Here is a 22,745-nt window from a genome sequence, read left to right as displayed (position 1 = left end):
CATGGTTTAATAAGAAAGGATAGCCAAAGCATCCTGTCAATTTAATTTTTTTTCTTTCGACTATTCCTAAAACGTCAAAACAATATACACAATCTTTGTATATGTGTGTGCTGTTTGAATAATATGCCAAACAATTTTAAAAACAATCCAATTCAATGGTTTTAAATTCGTGTTTAGAATATTAGTAGCTCTGTTCCTTTACCTGCCTGAGGTTACCATTTCTTACCATTTTTAACCTGCAAAGCGTTCCTTTACTTCAACAAGCATACAATTTATATGAGACCAGTTCACCACTTTTACCATTTTTTGCCACTGTTACCATTTTTTAAAGTAAAGGAACAGACCAAGTATGGAAGAAATTTGTCAGCTTATCATTGAAACAAACATTTTATCATATCCGAAACTCCGAAACTCGATTATGTGGAGAACCTTGGCCCTTCATTCATTTTTCGTGTTTTCTTATAAAATGCTCAAAATTGGTATTGTAAACAAACCCACTTGTTGCTTTTGTGTTTACCAATTTTGATGTTTTAGGAATTCAGGAAAAGCAAGGGTTTTATAGATTTTTTTTCATTTAAATCTACCTCTTTACTTACACCATGGGGTTGACCTTCTTTATGAGGATTTATTTGAAATAAAGTCCCGGGCCACACTAGAGTAATTTCAATGTAATTTTGACATGAAACTTTGCATTTTTTTGGGAAAAATTCATAATTTCAAGAAACTAGTGTACACGGTTTCATGTGTTCGGCAATTTTGCTTTGTTGCAATATTCGTATAAAACAAACAGACCATTTTATTTTACATTTTCTTTTACTTTCATGTCAAAATTTCAGTGAAATTACTCTTAGTGTGGCCCGGGACTAAGCAATGGAATTGACATTTGAAACCCAGCGGGTTTGTTAAATCCGGTTATATATAAACACAATTTACAAAAAATTCTTTTGACGTTTCACATTCGTTCAGATGGGCTGATGCATCTACCTTGGTAATTGTGCCATGAACAAAAATCAGCTGACTGCCACTTAAATCCTCCAAAATGTATATCTAAATGCAATGAGATTTGTACTGGATTTATTAAATCCAGTCGAATATTTATGGCTAGTCTAAATGAGCTATAAGGCTGCTTTAATAAAAAAAATAAATAAAAATCGTAAAACGTCCCTCGCCGGGGATAACAATCTTGGCGCGATGCGAGGGCTAGACGTCGCAGCTCTCTCATTCAACTTCCTGTAGTGTTGAACTGGGAGGCTGTGATCGACCAAAGGTTATCCACTCATTGTCAGATACCAACTTAGTGCACTGAAAGTCAAAGTGTATCCTTGGATTGAGTGACATATATTTGGTAGCGATCTCCTACCAAAGTGATTGAGAGATCCCCTAACACCGGGGTGTTATGCGACCTCGTCCCTATCGGTGTTCCAAGGTTTGCAGTTAGGATACCAACTGTATTCGTACGGAGCCTCGCTTGATACCTGGGCACCTCAGCGAGTAGTCAGTGCCCCAGTCATGGTAGTGGAGGGCTATGCCATGGCTGTACTCAGTTCCCCCATTACCGTCAACTTCTTATGGATAATTCGAATTTTAAAAAACAAAACCACAACAACAATCCCAAACCATCTCCATTACCGACCCTTGCTTCGAACCCGGACAATGCCGCACCTCGTGCGAACACCGACTTTGGACAATGTCAGTGACGCAATTAATAAGCAGAGCAGGGAATTGCTCGAGCTCCTGAGGGACAGTGAGAGTCTCCGACTCAGTCAGGAGAGCCCCCCTCCATGGGACTGGGAGAGTTGGGAGGATGATGAGATGGATATCACAATTATCCCATCTCAATCATCCACCGCTACTCTCTCTCGTGCTTTGGAGAGCTCCAACCTAACGGTCGAGGCTCCCTCTCCTTCAGGGGCTGAACTGTCGGTCGGTTCCGACAAACCAACCCTAAACAGGCAAGACGCCGTGGTTGAGGATGCTGTGGAGGAGGATACTTCAAAGGCCTCCCCCATGTCTCCCTCCACCGGAGCCAATAAATCTCGGCAGAAGAAGGACAGGTATAATTACCGGAGAGCCATCTACTACTGTCGTAGATTTATTGGCAAAGACCCATCCGAGGTGACCCCGTCGGAATCTAGGGAAATTGGCCTGAAGATCAGATTTGTGAGGCGTTTCGAAAAGAAATACCCTCACTTTGAAAAGATCTCCCTGCCAATTGACCAGATCCCGATTCCTGTGGTGGCTGCAGTTTCCAGCTCTGCGGCTGAGAAAAAGGCAACCTCCATGGGAAAAAACCCAAAACCAGTGCTGCCAATCTGCTCCAATCCCCTGCGAGCGTCTGTGACGACCGCTGTAGGATTGGACAGGTCGACTCCACTGGCCCCGAAGACGAGGGAGCGTAAGGGAAACACTGGTGTGATCCCTTCCGTTCCTAAGTTGGTGCAGGGACAGTTACAGCCACCAGCAAGACAGTTGCCAAAGGTATCGCCTATGCCGACCGTCTTGCCAGTGTCTGCCACTGTATCTGCCGGGGTAAAGAAGGGTGTAGATCCAGCTAAGAGTTGGGGTCTGAGACCAAATGTCGTACATTGGTTGTTCTCGACAGTGGTATGCCCCATTTTGACCTATGAGTGTCTTGTTTGGTGGCAGGCCCTGAATAGTAAGTCAAATTTGTCTAGACTAGCTAGTGTGCAAAGATCAGCCTCAGTTCTTATTACGGGGGCAATGAAGAGCACCCCTCAAGCAGCACTGAGTGCAATACCGAACATCCACCCTCTGGATGCTTCTGTTCAGTATCTAGCATCCCGTAGTGCCTTGAGGCTCAAGGAGCTTAATCTATGGCGTACTTCAGGGTCTGGACATGCTAGCATTTTACATCTTAGCAGTCAGATCGGACTATGTGGCGGTGGGTCTGTAACAGACTACATCTCGCCTTCGCTGGACTTTGATGTAGCGGAGGTCTATATCCCTGACAGAAGTGAATGGGAGCATGGCAGGCCACTACCCGATAGCCTCTCCATCTTTACTGATGGCTCTAAGATGGTCGAAGGTACTGGTGCGGGGGTGTACTGCAATGAGCTAAACATTAAACGCTCTTACAAGCTTAATACGAATTGCAGTGTCTTTCAAGCGGAGGTCTTCGCAGTAATGAAGGCCTTAGAATTAATAGTAGGACTGACGGACGAAACAGGTAGGGCAGTCACAATCTATGTAGATAGTCAGGCCGCCCTTAAGGCGCTAAGGTCTTATACTATTAAATCTAGGATTGTTCAAAACTGTAGGTCCTTGTTAAAAACTTGTAATTCACGTGTTAGGCTATGCTGGGTACCAGGACACTGCAATGTTGAGGGAAACGAGATTGTTGACGAATTAGCAAGACGTGGCTCCCACTCCTCTAACCTTATGGTAGAGGAGTACGTCAAACCCCCGCTTTGCTATTTTCTCGGCAAGCTTAGCCAGTTCTACGCAGAGAAAACCGAAAGGATATGGCAGGACGTACCTGGTTGCAAGGTATCAAAGTCTATCTGGCCGGCTATCTCGAGGCGTAGGACTGCGTCCCTTCTCTCACTATGCAAGTCGGAGATCAGGATCGCCACAGGAGTCATAACTGGCCACTGCGGCATTAGATCTATGACGTGCAAGTGGGATGGCAACAGCATTGAGTACTGTAGGCTATGTGAGGATGAGGAGGAAACGGAGACAATTGAGCACCTTTTATGTAAATGTCCTAGACTAATTGTCAAAAGGCATTTACTTTTTGGTGTACACGTGATTGAGTCTCTTTCCTACTTTTCCTCTGTCGACCCAAAAATCTTGGTAGCGTACTGCAAGAGCCTTAAGTGGCTCTGGGGCAGGACAGTGCGGACTTAATCTGCATCCGTATGTAGCATGTAGTATACCTATATTTACATATTTACTTATATCTATATTTTCCTTACTTTCATTTAAGGCCTGCGTACATAAGCTGCCTCGCCTGCTTACCTTGCTTGCTTCTGATAAAAGAATAAAAAAGAAAAGGGCAACCCAGTCTGAAATTTGCTCGGCCCTCTTTAATTCAACATATTCAACACAATAACCGGATTCACCTAAGTACATCACAACAAAAACACCATCAATCACCAATAACAACAATAGTCTGGATGATCACAATGGACCTCAAGGTCTCCGAGTGGAGTGGCTGTCAGTATGGCAGTCACGCATCCTGAACCTAAAACGTCCAGCTGATTGGTTTCAATCTGTCAAATTTTTTGTTATTGTGAATAAATTGTATGAAAACATAAACAAACATTTTGACATATTGAAGAATTTTCCGCCAAAAATGAGTTGTTGTTGTGCTACTTACGTGACCTGTTAAATAGATCATGATAAAAATTAAAAAGGGAAAATTTCCAAAGCTATGAGCCAATATCACTCTTGTGCCAGACATTGAAAATATGTATAACATGAACATTTTTGAATTTTTAGGAGAGAGTAGGTGAGGGAGCTCTCTTTCTCCCTTCTTACCCATAAAGTCATATTATTTTCATGAAAATTGTCATAGTCTGACACAAGACTAAAGACACAACTATAAAGACAATAGCTGTGTCTTTTTACGTGATAATTTGTAATAATTATTACTAATGTTGCAAATTTTGACAGTTGTATAAAGGAAAAGTTGCAGAAAAAATGTTTCAGCAACATTTAGTAAGTAAAAAGACACACCTAATACATAATGCATGCAACAACAAAATGTTTATGAAACAATGTATAGAAACATTACCCTTAACAGAGACAATGCAGGTTGCTGGTAACTTAAAATCGCAATCAAGAAGGAAAATTTCAAGTTATTTTATCAGAAGTGAAATGTATGAATTCAAGGATCTATTCAAGAAGAATTTCATGTCAATTAGATCGTTAAATTCGGTAAAATACGTACAAAACGTGTAAAAGAACATACTTTTATTTAACCATGTCACTGATGATTGATAACATTAAAATATCCCATCTTGTTATATTTATGTCTTTGATATTGTCCTTTATTATAATGCATAATATAATTTACTTGTCAATAATATTACTTATAAATATTTAATATCCCCGTTTCAAATAACAATAAATAATTTGTGGTTACATACATACACAATAATTACAAAATAATATTGCATGCATTTCAGCTATAAAACCAATTAACTAAGAGATTATCTGTTTGTTTAAAGAAATATTTTACAATTTTTTTTTTCACAAAAACTTCTCCAATCTTTTTCTTTACAGTCGAATGTTTTCCATTTCTTGTGACAAATTAGCATCCTCATCTAAGATTCGTTCAAAATCAATGACAATTTTCTTTTGTCTTGGTATATAACGTTCGCATTCTATACTGGCCTTGGTGAACATAAGTCTTGATGCCCGATATATGGGTTTATCTGCATATTTATCCGATATGTAGTACACTTTTGTTATACCCGATTGCACAATCAATTTGGCGCATTCGTTGCATGGAAACAGCGTCGTAAAGATACGTGTTCCCTTTAAATTGGCACAATTTTTATTCAATATGGCATTTGCCTCAGCGTGGACGACAAACATTTTCTTATCGTTCATGGGATCCAGTTGCTGATCTTCATCTAGCAGTTCTTCAATTTCTGAAGCTTTATACCAGGGGAATTCATCATCTTCACAACGGCTGGGGAAACCATTATAACCAATGGCCACAATACGATTATCCTCGTTGACAATGACTGCACCAACCTGGGTGACAGGATCTTTGCTACGTTGTGCCGATAGGACAGCAGTGGCCATAAAATAATCTTCCCAATAGAGATAATCTTGTCGTTTACAATTGATAATGGGTGTCAGTTTTGATGGTGATTTTACTGGGCACATGGGGGATTTTGTTTTTGATGATGGGACGACGATGCCATTGGTGGACATGGTGCAGAGTTAACGAAAAACTGGAAAGATATAGAAAAACGATTTGATAAATCTAAAGAATTTATAAAAACTTTATTCTTAAAATGTAAATTTTTTAAAGAATATTTTTCTATATAACGTGGATTTTTTAAAGAATATTTTTCTATATAACGTGGATTTTTTAAAGAATATTTTTCTATATAACGTGGATTTTTTAAAGAATATTTTTCTATATAACGTGGATTTTTTAAAGAATATTTTTCTATATAACGTGGATTTTTTAAAGAATATTTTTCTATATAACGTGGATTTTTTAAAGAATATTTTTCTATATAACGTGGATTTTTTAAAGAATATTTTTCTATATAACGTGGATTTTTTAAAGAATATTTTTCTATATAACGTGGATTTTTTAAAGAATATTTTTCTATATAACGTGGATTTTTTAAAGAATATTTTTCTATATAACGTGGATTTTTTAAAGAATATTTTTCTATATAACGTGGATTTTTTAAAGAATATTTTTCTATATAACGTGGATTTTTTAAAGAATATTTTTCTATATAACGTGGATTTTTAAAGAGTATTTTTCCAATAAACGTGTATTAACAAAATCCAATAATCGTGGATTTTTTTTCTAAACAACGTGGAGTTTTAAAGAATATTTTTCTAAATAAAGTGGATTTTTAAAGAATAATTTTCCAAAATAACGTGTTTTCCAATAAACGTGGATTTTTTAAAGAATATTTTTTTAAATAAAGTGGATTTTTAAAGAATAATTTTCCAAAATAACGTGTTTTCCAATAAACGTGGATTTTTTAAAGAATATTTTTTCCAACAAACGTGGATTTTTTAAAGAATATTTTTTCCAACAAACGTGGATTTTTTAAAGAATATTTTTTCCAACCAACGTGGATTTTTTAAAGAATATTTTTTCCAACAAACGTGGATTTTTTAAAGAATATTTTTTCCAACAAACGTGGATTTTTTAAAAATTATTTTTTATAAGGAATATTTTTTCAATAAACGAGGATTTTTTTAAAGAATATTTTCCCAATAAACGTGGATTTTTAAGGAATATTTTTTCAATAAACGAGGATTTTTTTAAAGATAATTTTCTTAATAAACGTGGTTTTTTTAAAGAATATATTTCCAATAAAAGTGGATTTTTAAAAGAATATTTTTCTATATAACGTGGATTTTTTAAATAATATTTTTCTATATAACGTGGATTTTTTAAAGAATATTTTTCTATATAACGTGGATTTTTTAAAGAATATTTTTCTATATAACGTGGATTTTTTAAAGAATATTTTTCTATATAACGTGGATTTTTTAAAGAATATTTTTCTATATAACGTGGATTTTTTAAAGAATATTTTTCTATATAACGTGGATTTTTTAAAGAATATTTTTCTATATAACGTGGATTTTTTAAAGAATATTTTTCCAATAAACGTAGATTTTTTAAAGAATATTTTTCTATATAACGTAGATTTTTTAAAGAATATTTTTCTATATAACGTGGATTTTTTAAAGAATATTTTTCTATATAACGTGGAATTTTTTAAGAATATTTTTCTACATAACGTGGATTTTTTAAAGAATATTTTTCTATATAACATGGATTTTTTAAAGAATATTTTTCTATATAACGTGGATTTTTTAAAGAATATTTTTCTACATAACGTGGATTTTTTAAAGAATATTTTTCCAATAAACGTAGATTTTTTAAAGAATATTTTTCTATATAACGTAGATTTTTTAAAGAATATTTTTCTATATAACGTGGATTTTTTAAAGAATATTTTTCTATATAACGTGGAATTTTTTAAGAATATTTTTCTACATAACGTGGATTTTTTAAAGAATATTTTTCTATATAACATGGATTTTTTAAAGAATATTTTTCTATATAACGTGGATTTTTTAAAGAATATTTTTCTACATAACGTGGATTTTTTAAAGAATATTTTTCTATATAACGTGGATTTTTTAAAGAATATTTTTCTATATAACGTGGATTTTTTAAAGAATATTTTTCTATATAACGTGGATTTTTTTAAAGAATATTTTTCTATATAACGTGGATTTTTTAAAGAATATTTTTCTATATAACGTGGATTTTTTAAAGAATATTTTTCTATATAACGTGGATTTTTTAAACAATATTTTTCTATATAACGTGGATTTTTTAAAGAATATTTTTCTATATAGCGTGGATTTTTTAAAGAATATTTTTCTATATAACGTGGATTTTTTAAAGAATATTTTTCTATATAACGTGGATTTTTTAAAGAATATTTTTCTATATAACGTGGATTTTTTAAAGAATATTTTTCTATATAACGTGGATTTTTTAAAGAATATTTTTCTATATAACGTGGATTTTTTAAAGAATATTTTTCTATATAACGTGGATTTTTTAAAAAATATTTTTCTATATAACGTGGATTTTTTAAAAAATATTTTTCTATATAACGTGGATTTTTTAAAGAATATTTTTCTATATAACGTGGATTTTTTAAAGAATATTTTTCTATATAACGTGGATTTTTTAAAGAATATTTTTCTATATAACGTGGATTTTTTAAAGAATATTTTTCTATATAACGTGGATTTTTTAAAGAATATTTTTCTATATAACGTGGATTTTTAAAGAATATTTTTCTATATAACGTGGATTTTTTAAAGAATATTTTTCTATATAACGTGGATTTTTTAAAGAATATTTTTCTATATAACGTGGATTTTTTAAAGAATATTTTTCTATATAACGTGGATTTTTTAAAGAATATTTTTCTATATAACGTGGATTTTTTAAAGAATATTTTTCTATATAACGTGGATTTTTTAAAGAATATTTTTCTATATAACGTGGATTTTTTAAAGAATATTTTTCTATATAACGTGGATTTTTTAAACAATATTTTTCTATATAACGTGGATTTTTTAAAGAATATTTTTCTATATTACGTGGATTTTTTAAAGAATATTTTTCTATATAACGTGGATTTTTTAAAGAATATTTTTCTATATAACGTGGATTTTTTAAAGAATATTTTTCTATATAACGTGGATTTTTTAAAGAATATTTTTCTATATAACGTGGATTTTTTAAAGAATATTTTTCTATATAACGTGGATTTTTTAAAGAATATTTTTCTATATAACGTGGATTTTTTAAAGAATATTTTTCTATATAACGTGGATTTTTTAAACAATATTTTTCTATATAACGTGGATTTTTTAAAGAATATTTTTCTATATAACGTGGATTTTTTAAAGAATATTTTTCTATATAACGTGGATTTTTTAAAGAATATTTTTCTATATAACGTGGATTTTTTAAAGAATATTTTTCTATATAACGTGGATTTTTTAAACAATATTTTTCTATATAACGTGGATTTTTTAAAGAATATTTTTCTATATAACGTGGATTTTTTAAAGAATATTTTTCTATATAACGTGGATTTTTTAAAGAATATTTTTCTATATAACGTGGATTTTTTAAAGAATATTTTTCTATATAACGTGGATTTTTTAAAGAATATTTTTCTATATAACGTGGATTTTTTAAAGAATATTTTTCTATATAACGTGGATTTTTTAAAGAATATTTTTCTATATAACGTGGATTTTTTAAAGAATATTTTTCTATATAACGTGGATTTTTTAAAGAATATTTTTCTATATAACGTGGATTTTTTAAACAATATTTTTCTATATAACGTGGATTTTTTAAAGAATATTTTTCTATATTACGTGGATTTTTTAAAGAATATTTTTCTATATAACGTGGATTTTTTAAAGAATATTTTTCTATATAACGTGGATTTTTTAAAGAATATTTTTCTATATAACGTGGATTTTTTAAAGAATATTTTTCTATATAACGTGGATTTTTTAAAGAATATTTTTCTATATAACGTGGATTTTTTAAAGAATATTTTTCTATATAACGTGGATTTTTTAAAGAATATTTTTCTATATAACGTGGATTTTTTAAACAATATTTTTCTATATAACGTGGATTTTTTAAAGAATATTTTTCTATTTAACCTGGATTTTTTAAAGAATATTTTTCTATATAACGTGGATTTTTTAAAGAATATTTTTCTATATAACGTGGATTTTTTAAAGAATATTTTTCTATATAACGTGGATTTTTTAAACAATATTTTTCTATATAACGTGGATTTTTTAAAGAATATTTTTCTATATAACGTGCATTTTTTAAAGAATATTTTTCTATATAACGTGGATTTTTTAAAGAATATTTTTCTATATAACGTGGATTTTTAAAGAATATTTTTCTATATAACGTGGATTTTTTAAAGAATATTTTTCTATATAACGTGGATTTTTTAAAGAATATTTTTCTATATAACGTGGATTTTTTAAAGAATATTTTTCTATATAACGTGGATTTTTTAAAGAATATTTTTCTATATAACGTGGATTTTTTAAACAATATTTTTCTATATAACGTGGATTTTTTAAAGAATATTTTTCTATATTACGTGGATTTTTTAAAGAATATTTTTCTATATAACGTGGATTTTTTAAACAATATTTTTCTATATAACGTGGATTTTTTAAAGAATATTTTTCTATATTACGTGGATTTTTTAAAGAATATTTTTCTATATAACGTGGATTTTTTAAAGAATATTTTTCTATATAACGTGGATTTTTTAAAGAATATTTTTCTATATAACGTGGATTTTTTAAACAATATTTTTCTATATAACGTGGATTTTTTAAAGAATATTTTTCTATATAACGTGGATTTTTTAAAGAATATTTTTCTATATAACGTGGATTTTTTAAAGAATATTTTTCTATATAACGTGGATTTTTTAAAGAATATTTTTCTATATAACGTGGATTTTTTAAACAATATTTTTCTATATAACGTGGATTTTTTAAACAATATTTTTCTATATAACGTGGATTTTTTAAAGAATATTTTTCTATATAACGTGGATTTTTTAAAGAATATTTTTCTATATAACGTGGATTTTTTAAAGAATATTTTTCTATATAACGTGGATTTTTTAAAGAATATTTTTCTATATAACGTGGATTTTTTAAAGAATATTTTTCTATATAACGTGGATTTTTTAAAGAATATTTTTCTATATAACGTGGATTTTTTAAAGAATATTTTTCTATATAACGTGGATTTTTTAAAGAATATTTTTCTATATAACGTGGATTTTTTAAAGAATATTTTTCTATATAACGTGGATTTTTTAAAGAATATTTTTCTATATAACGTGGATTTTTTAAAGAATATTTTTCTATATAACGTGGATTTTTTAAAGAATATTTTTCTATATAACGTGGATTTTTTAAAGAATATTTTTCTATATAACGTGGATTTTTTAAAGAATATTTTTCTATATAACGTGGATTTTTTAAAGAATATTTTTCTATATAACGTGGATTTTTTAAAGAATATTTTTCTATATAACGTGGATTTTTTAAAGAATATTTTTCTATATAACGTGGATTTTTTAAAGAATATTTTTCTATATAACGTGGATTTTTTAAAGAATATTTTTCTATATAACGTGGATTTTTTAAAGAATATTTTTCTATATAACGTGGATTTTTTAAAGAATATTTTTCTATATAACGTGGATTTTTTAAAGAATATTTTTCTATATAACGTGGATTTTTTAAAGAATATTTTTCTATATAACGTGGATTTTTTAAAGAATATTTTTCCAATAAACGCGGATTTTTTAAAGAACATTTTTCCACACTTCTCCAATAAACGCGGATTTTTTAAAGAACATTTTTCCAATAAACGGGGATTTTTAAAGAAAATTTTTCCAATAAACGCAGATTTTTTAAAGAACATTTTTCCACACTTCTCCAATAAACGCGGATTTTTTAAAGAACATTTTTCCACACTTCTCCAATAAACGCGGATTTTTTAAAGAACATTTTTCCACACTTCTCCAATAAACGCGGATTTTTTAAAGAACATTTTTCCACACTTCTCCAATAAACGCGGATTTTTTAAAGAACATATTTCCAATAAACGCGGATTTTTAAAGAAAAATTTTCCAATAAACGCAGATTTTTTAAAGAACATTTTTCCACACTTCTCCAATAAACGTGGATTTTTTTAAGAATATTTTTCCAGTAAACGTGAGTTTTTAAAGAGTATTTTTCTAAATAACTAGGATTTTTTAAAGAGTATTCTTCTAAATAACGCCTTTCAGCGCATTTCGCAGGAACTATAGACTAGAATGGATGACCATTCATGGCATCAAGTCAGTAAAACACGACCCTCAGGACATCATGTCTAGAATAAATTACCCTTTAGAACATCTTGTCATTAATCAACAATAGACAGCTGTATATATTTAAATACAGTCATACATTTCAATACAATTTGTGTGTATATCGCGTTTTATTTTTGTTTATGTATTTTATAACATAGAATATATAAATTTATTATAATGGAATTTTGTTTGAAAATAAACATTAATAAAGAAGAGATAAATTTGATAAGAAAAACACAGGAGGAGAATACTATGCTAAGGACAAAGTCGGGCAAACAAAATTCTTCTTATGACCCAAAACATCTTAGAGAATGGGGGGCGTCGTTTGACCAACACTCGAACTGCCTTCATGCCATCCAATCAGCCTTATGCTTTTTGGGCTTTAACCGGAATGGGATTTTGCTTTAGATGTAAATAAATTGAACGCATACGTGATACATCTTTGCCAGATTTATTAACTTTGGGATTGAAATCACACAGCTTGGCAATACGTTCCCATTCAGAGCCTGGTTCCATGGCTCCACCATTTTCCAAAGCAGCTGCTTGCTTCTCAGCATTACGGGCAGCAGCTTTTGTCTTGGCAATGGATTCTTCTGTTTGTCTTAACCAATCTTCTAATTCTTTTTTGGCTTGTTGACGTAACTCTTCCTTTTTGCGTTCTTCCTCGCGGTCTTTCTCCTCGAGACGTTGCTGTTGCTCTTCACGCCATTTACGAATCTTTTCGGGTTCAATGCGGGATGGTGGTGGACCAGAAATGGGATTTATTTCATTATTGTCACCTCCGATCATTTCAAAGCTACCGGTTGAAGATTCTAGGCCACCACTGCCACCGCTACCGCCCAGCTCATTGATGTCACCACCCAAAAGACCAGCATCATCAGCGACAGCAGCAGCTGTTTTGATGACGTTAGTAGTACTGCCACTAATTTCAGCTTCTAAATCTCCCAATATTGCCTTTTCTTGGGCCAAGAATTCAGCAGCAGGATCAACTTCTTCGCCAGCTGCGGCTGTATTGCTTGTGGGACCTACAAAATCATCACCGAAATCCATGTTTTCTCTTTTCTTTACAATGTGTATTTGTTGATATCAATCAGTTTCAGTTCACAGTTACAATTACGGTTAATGTTGTAGATTGATACGGTCGTCGGGGTTTGTTGGGTTGATGACACATCAGAAAGCAGTAAAACAAAAGAAAAGAATATTAGAAGATAAAAATTTGGGGGCGTTAGAAATGTATTTTAACAAGATAATTTCTTTAATTTCATCCTCTACATACCTTGTGTTTGATTTAATATAACAAAAACAACTACACAGCAATTAATTTAATAAACTAGATCGTTTTTTCGTAATTTATTAATGCTGCTTTCCACTTTTACTTTGTTTTTCTTCTGCAGTCAAAAGATTTTTTCTTCAACACTTCACTCTCTCGATGGAGATAAGATTTAACGTGAGAGAGAAAGTAACCGGTTATCTAAAAAACCAAGTAGTTGTTTCCACAAACATACAACTCTGTAAACATCAGCGCACAACTCATAACGAACAGAGGTGGGTTGGAGGAAAAATACGAGATATTCATTTAAAAACCATTAAAAATAATAAATTAACCCAGCCTTCTTTATTTTTATACACCTTTTTAACGATATTCACTAATAAAGCTAAAAACAGATACAACGTTTGATTAAAGGTTTGCGTCGAGAAAAAAAAACAACAACAACAGTCATACGCTAACATATCGCAAATGTGGTGTAACAACGACCTAAACAAAATGTCAATACACCCCAAGACATGTAGACATGTGAAAAGAAAAAGCAAAATAACAACGTATTGTTGTTGTTATTGCTCAAATAAAATTAATTTTGCACTCTTTTGTATGATTTATAAACATATTACGGGAACTCACGTCACTATTTACTTATAGGCAAATGTTAAACTTATTTTCAGTGTCCTTTTTTATTATATTTTAATTTACAGTTGAAAAATCAATAATTTTTCGTAATTTATAAAACGTATAGAACGAGAAACCTCAGAATCCGAATAATAAACACAAAGTAGAATTGCATTGACGTACGTTGAATGATTGGTTAGTTTTGGCGCCAAAAGTCTGAAGAGTTCGCATGATATGATTTTTGCTATCATACCTTTGTGATTGGTCATGGTAAACAAAGACATAGAACTGTAAAGATTGGACATAGTGCATAATGCAGTTCAATTTTGCTATTAAACCATAGAGGGTGTTTGTGTATAACATACAACTAACAGAACACGACGAAACAAAAACAAGTATAACATAATTTTATGTCACCATATTGGAACATAACATTACGTTAGACATCCAGCGCCATCTGCCGATGTATAGTAGCAATGGAAATGTCCCATCTTGTTATATTTTATGTCTTTGTGGTAAACAAAGACATAAATACAACAAGATAAGACATTTTTTTGCTAACATTCTTCAGTGAATGCCTTTTGAATTTAACATAATGTTATATCTCGATATGGGGATATAACATTTTTTTCTTTTATACATTTTTACGTATTTAACCGAATTTACCGATCCAATTGACATAGAATTATTCTTGAATAGATCCTTGAATTCATAAATTTCGTTTCTGATACCATTACATGAAATGTTCCTTCTTGGTTGCGATTTTGAATTAACTGCAACCTGTTAAGGGTAATGTTTCTATACAAAGTTTCGTAAACATTTTTTTGTTGCATGCATTTTGTCTAGTCTTAGTTGTATTTATGTCTTTGTGGTAAAACAAATATATGGTCTGTTCCTTTACTTTTGGAAATGGTAAAAGCGGCAAAAGTAGTAAAAGTTGAAAACTACTCCCATAGGAATTGTATGGTGTCCGAAGTAAAGGAACGCTTTTCGAGTAAAAAGTGGTAAAACTTGAAGATTCTTGCACGTAAAGGAAGAGAGCTATTAGGTAAAGTAAATACTACAACAAATACAACTCAACAACCACAAAGGAATTTGTTCTTGTTTGTAACGTTTGTCTATAATTTATTGGAATTTATAGAACTAATATTTTTCACATTTGATTGAGTATTTTGGAAAACATGAATGAAAATTCGTTACATTTTCAACTTGAATGTTTCCACATCATTCCACTAAATGCATAATTTCTCGCAGAAAGTAGAATTCTTGCAAAAATGTTTGGGGTCGCTGGAAATTCATTGAAAAAGGAGAAGCGTCTCCAACTTTTGTTTTTGAAATCAAAGAAGCACATGTTTATTAGGGCTTTATGGAAATTCATTGAAAAAGGAGAAGCGTCTCCAACTTTTGTTTCTGAAATCAAAGAAGCACATGTTTATTAGGGCTTTATGTTTTTCAAATTTAACAAAATACCACACATACTCGTATTAACAAATATTGTACCGCCTCTATAAGCGGTGTTTTAGTGTGCGACACGTCGTTCAAACTTGGAGGAGGTTACGTTTAATTGATATGAAGAAGTCTTAATGGGAAATAATTTTTTTTCTGATGAATATATTTTTTCTTAAAAAATATATATCCCTGATGTACATCGAAATAGAAATAAATATATAAAATGTCGTAAGGAATTTGACACTGACGTTACAACCCAGTTCAGTCAGCTGTGTATTGCTGTTACCTTTTATTGTTCTACCCATGGTACAATAATTCTTAGGTAGGCCACAGCTAACAGCTGATTACAATTTTTTTTCGTTATGGCTTAATCTGTCAAAACCGTGTTGACATGCAGAGTTGATATTTATTATTGATCAAAAAATTCAACTCTGTTTTGTTTTCATTTCAACATTTCGTTCTTCTTCTTCTTTGTATACTCATCCGTTATCATTCATCAAAACAATTTAGATGTTTTAAGCCATAGCGACAGGGTTGTATTTTTTTGGCGATTGTCATACCTGGCCTACCTATGAATTATTGTACCATGGTTCTACCATGGCAAAGTCATAAATATCCCAGCAAACAAGTTTGGAAGTAGTGCAATGCAGAGTTATGATTTCACAACATCTTACGATGCAGTCCACACGAGTTATGAAAAATGCACTCCGTTGGATATATTTTACAAGCACTCGCTTAAAGATCCCTAGAAGCACAAGCCAAACACAATAAAGAGTGTCTAAAATTCTAAGAATTTGTTTAAAAAATTATGAAATACAAACTAAAGTTGCGAACATTGCGGTGGCATAAAATGCAGAGCAGAGGAAGTAAACTCAGTAACGAATAAATTTAATGGAGATTTTTTATAATTTGTGTTAATTTAAAAAAGTTCTGAATATTCTTGTATTACACAAATAATAAATACAATTTATTTATTTTCTGTTTCTTTGCAATGGCTTGCATTTTTATAGCTTCTTTATGCTTGGTTTACATCCAGGTCATTTCGTGATTTCGAAGGCGTTTTGTGATTTTGCGCGAAATCAAGCAAAATTTATCATGATTTCGCATACAAAAATGAAATCATCTCATTTCGTGATTTCAGCGAAATCAACATAGAAATCACAGTATACATGATATATCAACCTGTTTTGCCTAAAAAATAAACAAAAGTTGCAACCAAGGTACATTTATAGAAGGTATGTGCATGAATTACAACAACTAACAAATTTACAAAAACAACATTGTTGGTATTGAAAATTAATTGTCAAAGAAAATATTGAATAATAGGGTCGTTCCAAAAATTTTCTCAGGAAAAAACATAAATACATTTTGAAAATCCTCCAAAATAGAACAAATTTGAATGACAATGTAAATATAAAGCATTCAGAACTGTCGTAGGTCATTTTTATTACACGTTTAGGAAGAAAAACAGTATTTTATGGCAGCAAATTTCGAAGTTTCAAATTTCATGAGTAGACCCTATTACATTTTGAAAACTAAATTTACAAAAAAAGTAAGAATACAGCTGATTGTCACTTCTACCTTGTATAAATGTACCTTGGTTGCAACACTTTTCACGTATAACAATAAACAAGGTAAATGGTCAATTGCTGCAACAAACAAATTTTAGTATCAAAATTGGTAAACAATGGAATAAATGTGAATATACTTTGTTACAACGCTATTTTTCATTGTGTTTTCGTACTTTTAATGGTTATATTAGAAAAAAAGATCGAATTTTCAAAAATTGCATCCCCATACAAATTTCTTAAATAATACGGGAACGGAAAAATGACGGAAATTGCTAAAAATCTAGCAGAAATGTCAAAATCAACGTATCAGCTATCGTATTTAGATGCCAATGAACAGTTTCTACTAGGCTAAAATTGTATGGCAGAAGACAGGAGAATAGGGTGTTATTCGGCGCTATTTTTGTTTAAAGAGAAGTGCAAGTATTGCTAGATTTCTGAATACGGGAACGCATTTTTAGCAATAAACAGGAAAACTATTGCAAATAGTAATATTTTGCAGGTACTGTAGTGCGATTCTCTAACTAATTTTTTGAGATACCGAGAATTGAAGATAAAATTAAAATGCTTATAATTTCGGTAATTACCGATGTTTTTCGGTAAGCTAACAACGAATAAAAAGAAGTCGTAAAGTGCTACCCATGGTACAAGAGGTAGGCAAGGTATGAAAATCACTGAGAAATGCCACCCTGAAGCCATGGCTTAAAACGTCAAATGGCATGGTACAATAATAATGGTAGATGTACCTGCATATCTATCCCGTATTACAAAAACATATGGAACTTAAAGCTTCACTTTTTATATGTTAAAAGTGCCATATAGTGTAAAAACATTTCTGTATCTAGGCTCCAGAATATTCTTGTTGGAAAAGTGTTCCAAAAATAGCAAAAGTTCTTCCCAAACTTATGACAGTGAAAAAATGTCATTCACTTATTTTCTACTTGACAAGTTTGGCTAATCTGACATCGTGATTGCTGTTATCCGATTTGCAGAGAATGTCAGCAGAATTTTTACAAAAATTGTAATTTTTACATTCCCATACTTTTGGAACAAATTTAAATTAATATCAATATTTGATAAAAGCTGTGTTCCTTTACTTACCTGAGGTTACCATTTTTCCCATTTGTTACCATTTTTAACCTGCAAAGCGTTCCTTAACCCCGAAAAGTGGCAATACTGGAAGCAATTTTTAAGAGAGTGAGAGTGGAGAGAGAGCGAATATGGCTTTCTCTTCTACCGCAGGCTACCAGCAAAATTTCGGCAGGTAGAAAATGGGAGAACTGATTTTTCGACTTTTGTTTGACGATTATTTCACAAAATTGTCGAAAAACCGAAGAAAAAGTCGAACACTGACAACACTAAATTAAAAACTGTGAAATAAAAGACGAAAATTGATTTTTTATGTTTCTTTTTGACACTGCAGCCATTTTTCCGTTCCTTTACTTTTCTGGTAAAAATGTTCATGAGAGAGCAATTTTAACACTTTTCTCTTTTACCACCCTTACCATTAAAAAAGTAAAGGAACAAAGCTATTATTTTATACCTTTAACCATGCCAGAACTACCAGGTAGTGGTATCACACCAGCTGCTCGAACATGAAAAGTCAAATCCCTTTATAAAAAAATTATTTTTGTTGTAATTTCCCCAACAACATAAAGAAAGTTTTGACATAACACATTCAAAATTTTACGATGCCACTACCTGGGTAATTGTTCCATGGTTACAATGCTATTTTTTATTGTGTTCCCGTACTTTTTAATGGCAATGTTAGAAAAAAAAGCGAATTGTCAAAAATTGCTTCCTCATACAAATTTCTTAAAAAATTCGGGAACGGAAAAATGACGGAAATTGCAGAAACTCCTGCATAAATGTCAAAATCAACGTATCAGCTATCATATTAGATGCCAATGAAAATACTTGCTGCTAGTTTCTACTAGGCCAAAATTGTATGGCAGAAAACAGGAGAAGAAGGTGTTATTCGGCGCTATTTTTGTTTAAAGAGAAGTGCAAGTCTTGCTACATTTCGGAGTACGGGAACGCATTTTTAGCACTAAACGGGAAAACTACTGCATAAGAACAAGAATAATGTATTTGGAAACATAATGAACACGAATAATCCCATTTATTGGTTCTGAGCACAACTTTTACCTATCAAAATTTATTATTATGATGTATCAACGATAAAATAATTTTTTTTTATTTTTCATTTATTTATTTTTATTTATTTATTTCAAAATTCATACATGATACAAAGCCTAAATGGCCAAATAAACGTATCTCAAGACAAAAAAACCTGAGTTATAAAATAATAAATTCAATTTAATTTACTTGAATACATTAATATATAACAATTAATTATTATTTAAATGCAGATATATATATATTTTCGGCTCCCCAGCCATAAAATATTAAAGAAAAACAATAACAAAAAAAAAGATGTCCAAAGAGTAGTAACTCAACATGTGCTGATTTTTTAAAGAGTGACATATATATATATATATATATATATATATATATATATAATATTATTGTTCACGTAGCCCTTGAATGTATCTAAGGATTTTCAAACGAAAAGAATTATTGGTGTGAGAAAAAATACGTAGTTCTAGTGGTAAATAGTTCCAAAACCGTGCAACTCTGACTAAGAAAGACATAGAATACACATCTTTCCAAATCAAAGGAATAAAAATTTGGGGATTTCTAGTAAAATGTAAAAAAGTAAATCTTCTCCTTAGGGCACTAGGTATACCATTCTTTATAAGGTTATAAAAAAGCAACATACAACGGTACTTTATGAACATATCGAAGGAGCAACCTAGAAACCGAATGACATGACCGACTACTTCGAGGAAGATTAAACAAAAAACGTGTAATAGTATTGACAATACACCTCAATTTGTCAATATTGCCGCCAATAGTACCAGAATACACCTCAAGTCCATACAATACTTGGGACATCAAAAGAGAATTAGCCAGCAATAACTTTATTCGGAGAGAAAGATATAAATTAGAACCATAAATCCTACGCAATATGCCCCAAACTTTACCAGACAAAGAATCAATGTGGCTTTTGAATGAAAGATCAGAATCGATAATTACTCCCAAGCATTTATGTTGTTGTACGAAGTCAATTTTAGTGTGACCCAAGAAGATATCAATGGGTGGTAAAGAACAGTTATGATTGAAAAAAGCTAAAGCCTTGGTCTTAGAAGGATTCACCTTTAATGAGTTTCTTGTAGCCCAACGAACAAAGCAACTTAAGTTTGAATTTATATTATATTCAAGCATCTTAGAGGCGTCACGTCTGCCATTAAAAAGCAAGAATATATCGTCAGCAAAAATAAAAGGTATGCATCCAGAAGAATTAGTAGTTAGAATTAATACAATATATAGATAATTTTCCAAATAAAGTTGTAAAGTTCTATATTTTTATATTTTTGATGATTAATTCAATTTACAACAACTTGTGAAAATTCATGTTCGATCAGCTGCGCATATGCATCTACCTTGATCATTGTGATATGTTTGAAATCAACAAAAAATGAGTGTGAACACCGGGGTGTATTTCAGGATTTCGTGAAATCCAGTGGATTTTGGAGCGCTAGTGTAAACTTGGCATATGCTTTTCAAATTTTGTAGTTGTTTCGAAGTAAAAACAAAGTCAATATTATGTGTGTTCGTTTTCTCAAAATTTGGCCCAAAGGTCCTATATTACTCTTATGTTACACGCTGAAACTTTCATACGAAACTTTCCCATTATTTTGGCGTTCTTAGGTCGAGTTCCCCATTACAGTAAATTCATAAAATTACTTTTGTATGGAACTCGATCTATGAACGCCAAAATAATGGGAAAGTTTCGTATGAAAGTTTTAGCGTGTAACATAAGAGTAAACAACGGTTTTCTCTCACATTCCTTCATTCTCTCCACGATATCAACTCACTTAGCATGCCCTCATGAGTAACAAGTAGCCAGTACTCACTCCCCAATCAAATAATCATTTAACACAAACACCATCTGGCAACACTGACAGTCATATCAAAATGGCGCTTTATAGAAGAACGAACGAAAGTTATAATTTTATAAAATAACAACGAAATTACTAAAGAAATTCAATAAAAATTTACATAATCCAATAGTGTACATAGTGGTGAATTAGAAGCGGGTAAAATTTTCACTTAAAAACATGAATTAATGTGCAAATTTCTCATAGAAAAGTAACAACAATTAAAAGTGTTCAGAGCGTGATTGATGATAGAAGACAAGAACGCGATACACATACATACACAAACACCTTCCTATAGCTGTATATGTGTGAATGACGATGAAACCCAGCAAGCATTTTCTATCGCCCATTACCCGAAGCAGTCAATCCCGGGCGATAGAAACACTCATCCGCGATATCGCATTCTAATTGATGTAGGCACACCGTACGGGAAGAAATGAACCACGCATTCGTTTCCTCATAAAAATATCGCCATCGTGACTCTCGACTCTGGACTAAAGCGATTCTTTCAAAGACAACGCATGAGACACATTTATGAGGAAACGAGTGCGTGGTTCATTTCTTCCCGTACGGTGTGCCTACATCAATTAGAATGCGATATCGGGGATGTGTGTTTCTATCGCCCGGGAGTGACTGCTTCGGGTAATGTGCGATAGAAAATGCTTGTTGGATATAGTACCTTTAGGCGACAAATAAGTACATTGTTTGAAAGATATTGTATATTTTACCATAAAATAGTGGCAATGACCAATAAATAAATAAATAAATAAATAAATAAATAAATAAATAAATAAATAAATAAATAAATAAATAAATAAATAAATAAATAAATAAATAAATAAATAAATAAATAAATAAATAAATAAATAAATAAATAAATAAATAAATAAATAAATAAATAAATAAATAAATAAATAAATAAATAAATAAATAAATAAATAAATAAATAAATAAATAAATAAATAAATAAATAAATAAATAAATAAATAAATAAATAAATAAATAAATAAATAAATAAATAAATAAATAAATAAATAAATAAATAAATAAATAAATAAATAAATAAATAAATAAATAAATAAATAAATAAATAAATAAATAAATAAATAAATAAATAAATAAATAAATAAATAAATAAATAAATAAATAAATAAATAAATAAATAAATAAATAAATAAATAAATAAATAAATAAATAAATAAATAAATAAATAAATAAATAAATAAATAAATAAATAAATAAATAAATAAATAAATAAATAAATAAATAAATAAATAAATAAATAAATCAATAAAACAAAAATTAAAATCGAAAATGTTTACATTTTAAAAGTCAAATTATATCATCATTATTTCTGCAAACTTATTTGTTTTAATTTTCTTTGTCGAATGAGTGTAATAAGTACTGTTGGCACTTTTGAATTTTTGGAATTTTTTCGATTTTTTGTTTTTTTTTTTCTAATATTCAAATTCCCTCTATGATAAAGAAAATGAAATTTATTTTTTCTTATCTAAATATCACTCACATTATACACAATACATATTATTATTTTTTCTGCTTTTTATCATTCACAATTATTTAGTCACTGCACTTTTTTACATGTTTAAATATTAAATTATTAATTTAATTTTTTCAATTTCACTTTTCC

The 22,745-nt window shown here is 30.3% G+C and overlaps 3 protein-coding genes across 37 annotated transcripts in view; 1 reads left to right on the top strand and 2 right to left on the bottom strand.

The window, feature by feature from the left end:
* Nucleotides 1-5,010: 5,010 nt before the first annotated feature.
* LOC141402863 (probable deoxycytidylate deaminase) lies at nt 5,011-22,745 on the bottom strand. Of its 3 annotated transcripts, none has more exons than XM_073984930.1 (2): nt 14,092-14,236; nt 5,011-5,927 (listed from the first exon to the last, which is right to left on the bottom strand). In XM_073984930.1, exon 2 carries the CDS (start codon nt 5,905-5,907, stop codon nt 5,242-5,244), a length of 666 nt encoding a protein of 221 aa, XP_073841031.1. In that variant the 5' UTR covers nt 5,908-5,927; nt 14,092-14,236; the 3' UTR covers nt 5,011-5,241. The 3 variants fall into 3 exon arrangements, with proteins under 3 accessions (XP_073841031.1, XP_073841033.1, XP_073841032.1); XM_073984932.1 differs by lacking the exon at nt 14,092-14,236 and adding an exon at nt 22,623-22,745 and having other exon boundaries at nt 5,104-5,927; XM_073984931.1 differs by having other exon boundaries at nt 5,105-5,927; nt 14,104-14,210.
* Clc (clathrin light chain) lies at nt 12,301-13,628 on the bottom strand. The gene is made up of 2 exons (XM_073984929.1): nt 13,468-13,628; nt 12,301-13,253 (listed from the first exon to the last, which is right to left on the bottom strand). Exon 2 carries the CDS (start codon nt 13,239-13,241, stop codon nt 12,558-12,560), a length of 684 nt encoding a protein of 227 aa, XP_073841030.1. The 5' UTR covers nt 13,242-13,253; nt 13,468-13,628; the 3' UTR covers nt 12,301-12,557.
* The window catches only part of LOC141402858 (uncharacterized), a 67,624-nt gene continuing 65,965 nt past the window's right edge, over nt 21,087-22,745 (top strand). For 13 of the 33 annotated variants that reach the window (XM_073984926.1, XM_073984917.1, XM_073984907.1 and 10 more), the window contains exon 1: nt 21,120-21,256. The gene's annotated coding sequence lies outside the window, so the exon portion shown is untranslated. Of the gene's footprint in view, nt 21,257-22,745 lie in introns of all 33 variants that reach the window. The other 20 variants (XM_073984895.1, XM_073984897.1, XM_073984923.1 and 17 more) reach the window with 7 other exon arrangements.

The sequence above is a fragment of the Musca autumnalis genome, unplaced genomic scaffold (assembly GCF_047663935.1).
Source record: "Musca autumnalis isolate F117 unplaced genomic scaffold, ASM4766393v1 scaffold_4, whole genome shotgun sequence".
In the NCBI taxonomy this organism is placed as follows: Eukaryota; Metazoa; Arthropoda; class Insecta; order Diptera; family Muscidae; genus Musca; species Musca autumnalis.
This window is presented reverse-complemented; position numbering and strand designations above follow the sequence as displayed.

Bases quoted from the DNA above. Each gene is read 5' to 3' on its own strand.
- LOC141402863 (XM_073984932.1), bottom strand. From the start codon at position 5,907: ATGTCCACCAATGGCATCGTCGTCCCATCATCAAAAACAAAATCCCCC.
- Clc (XM_073984929.1), bottom strand. From the start codon at position 13,241: ATGGATTTCGGTGATGATTTTGTAGGTCCCACAAGCAATACAGCCGCA.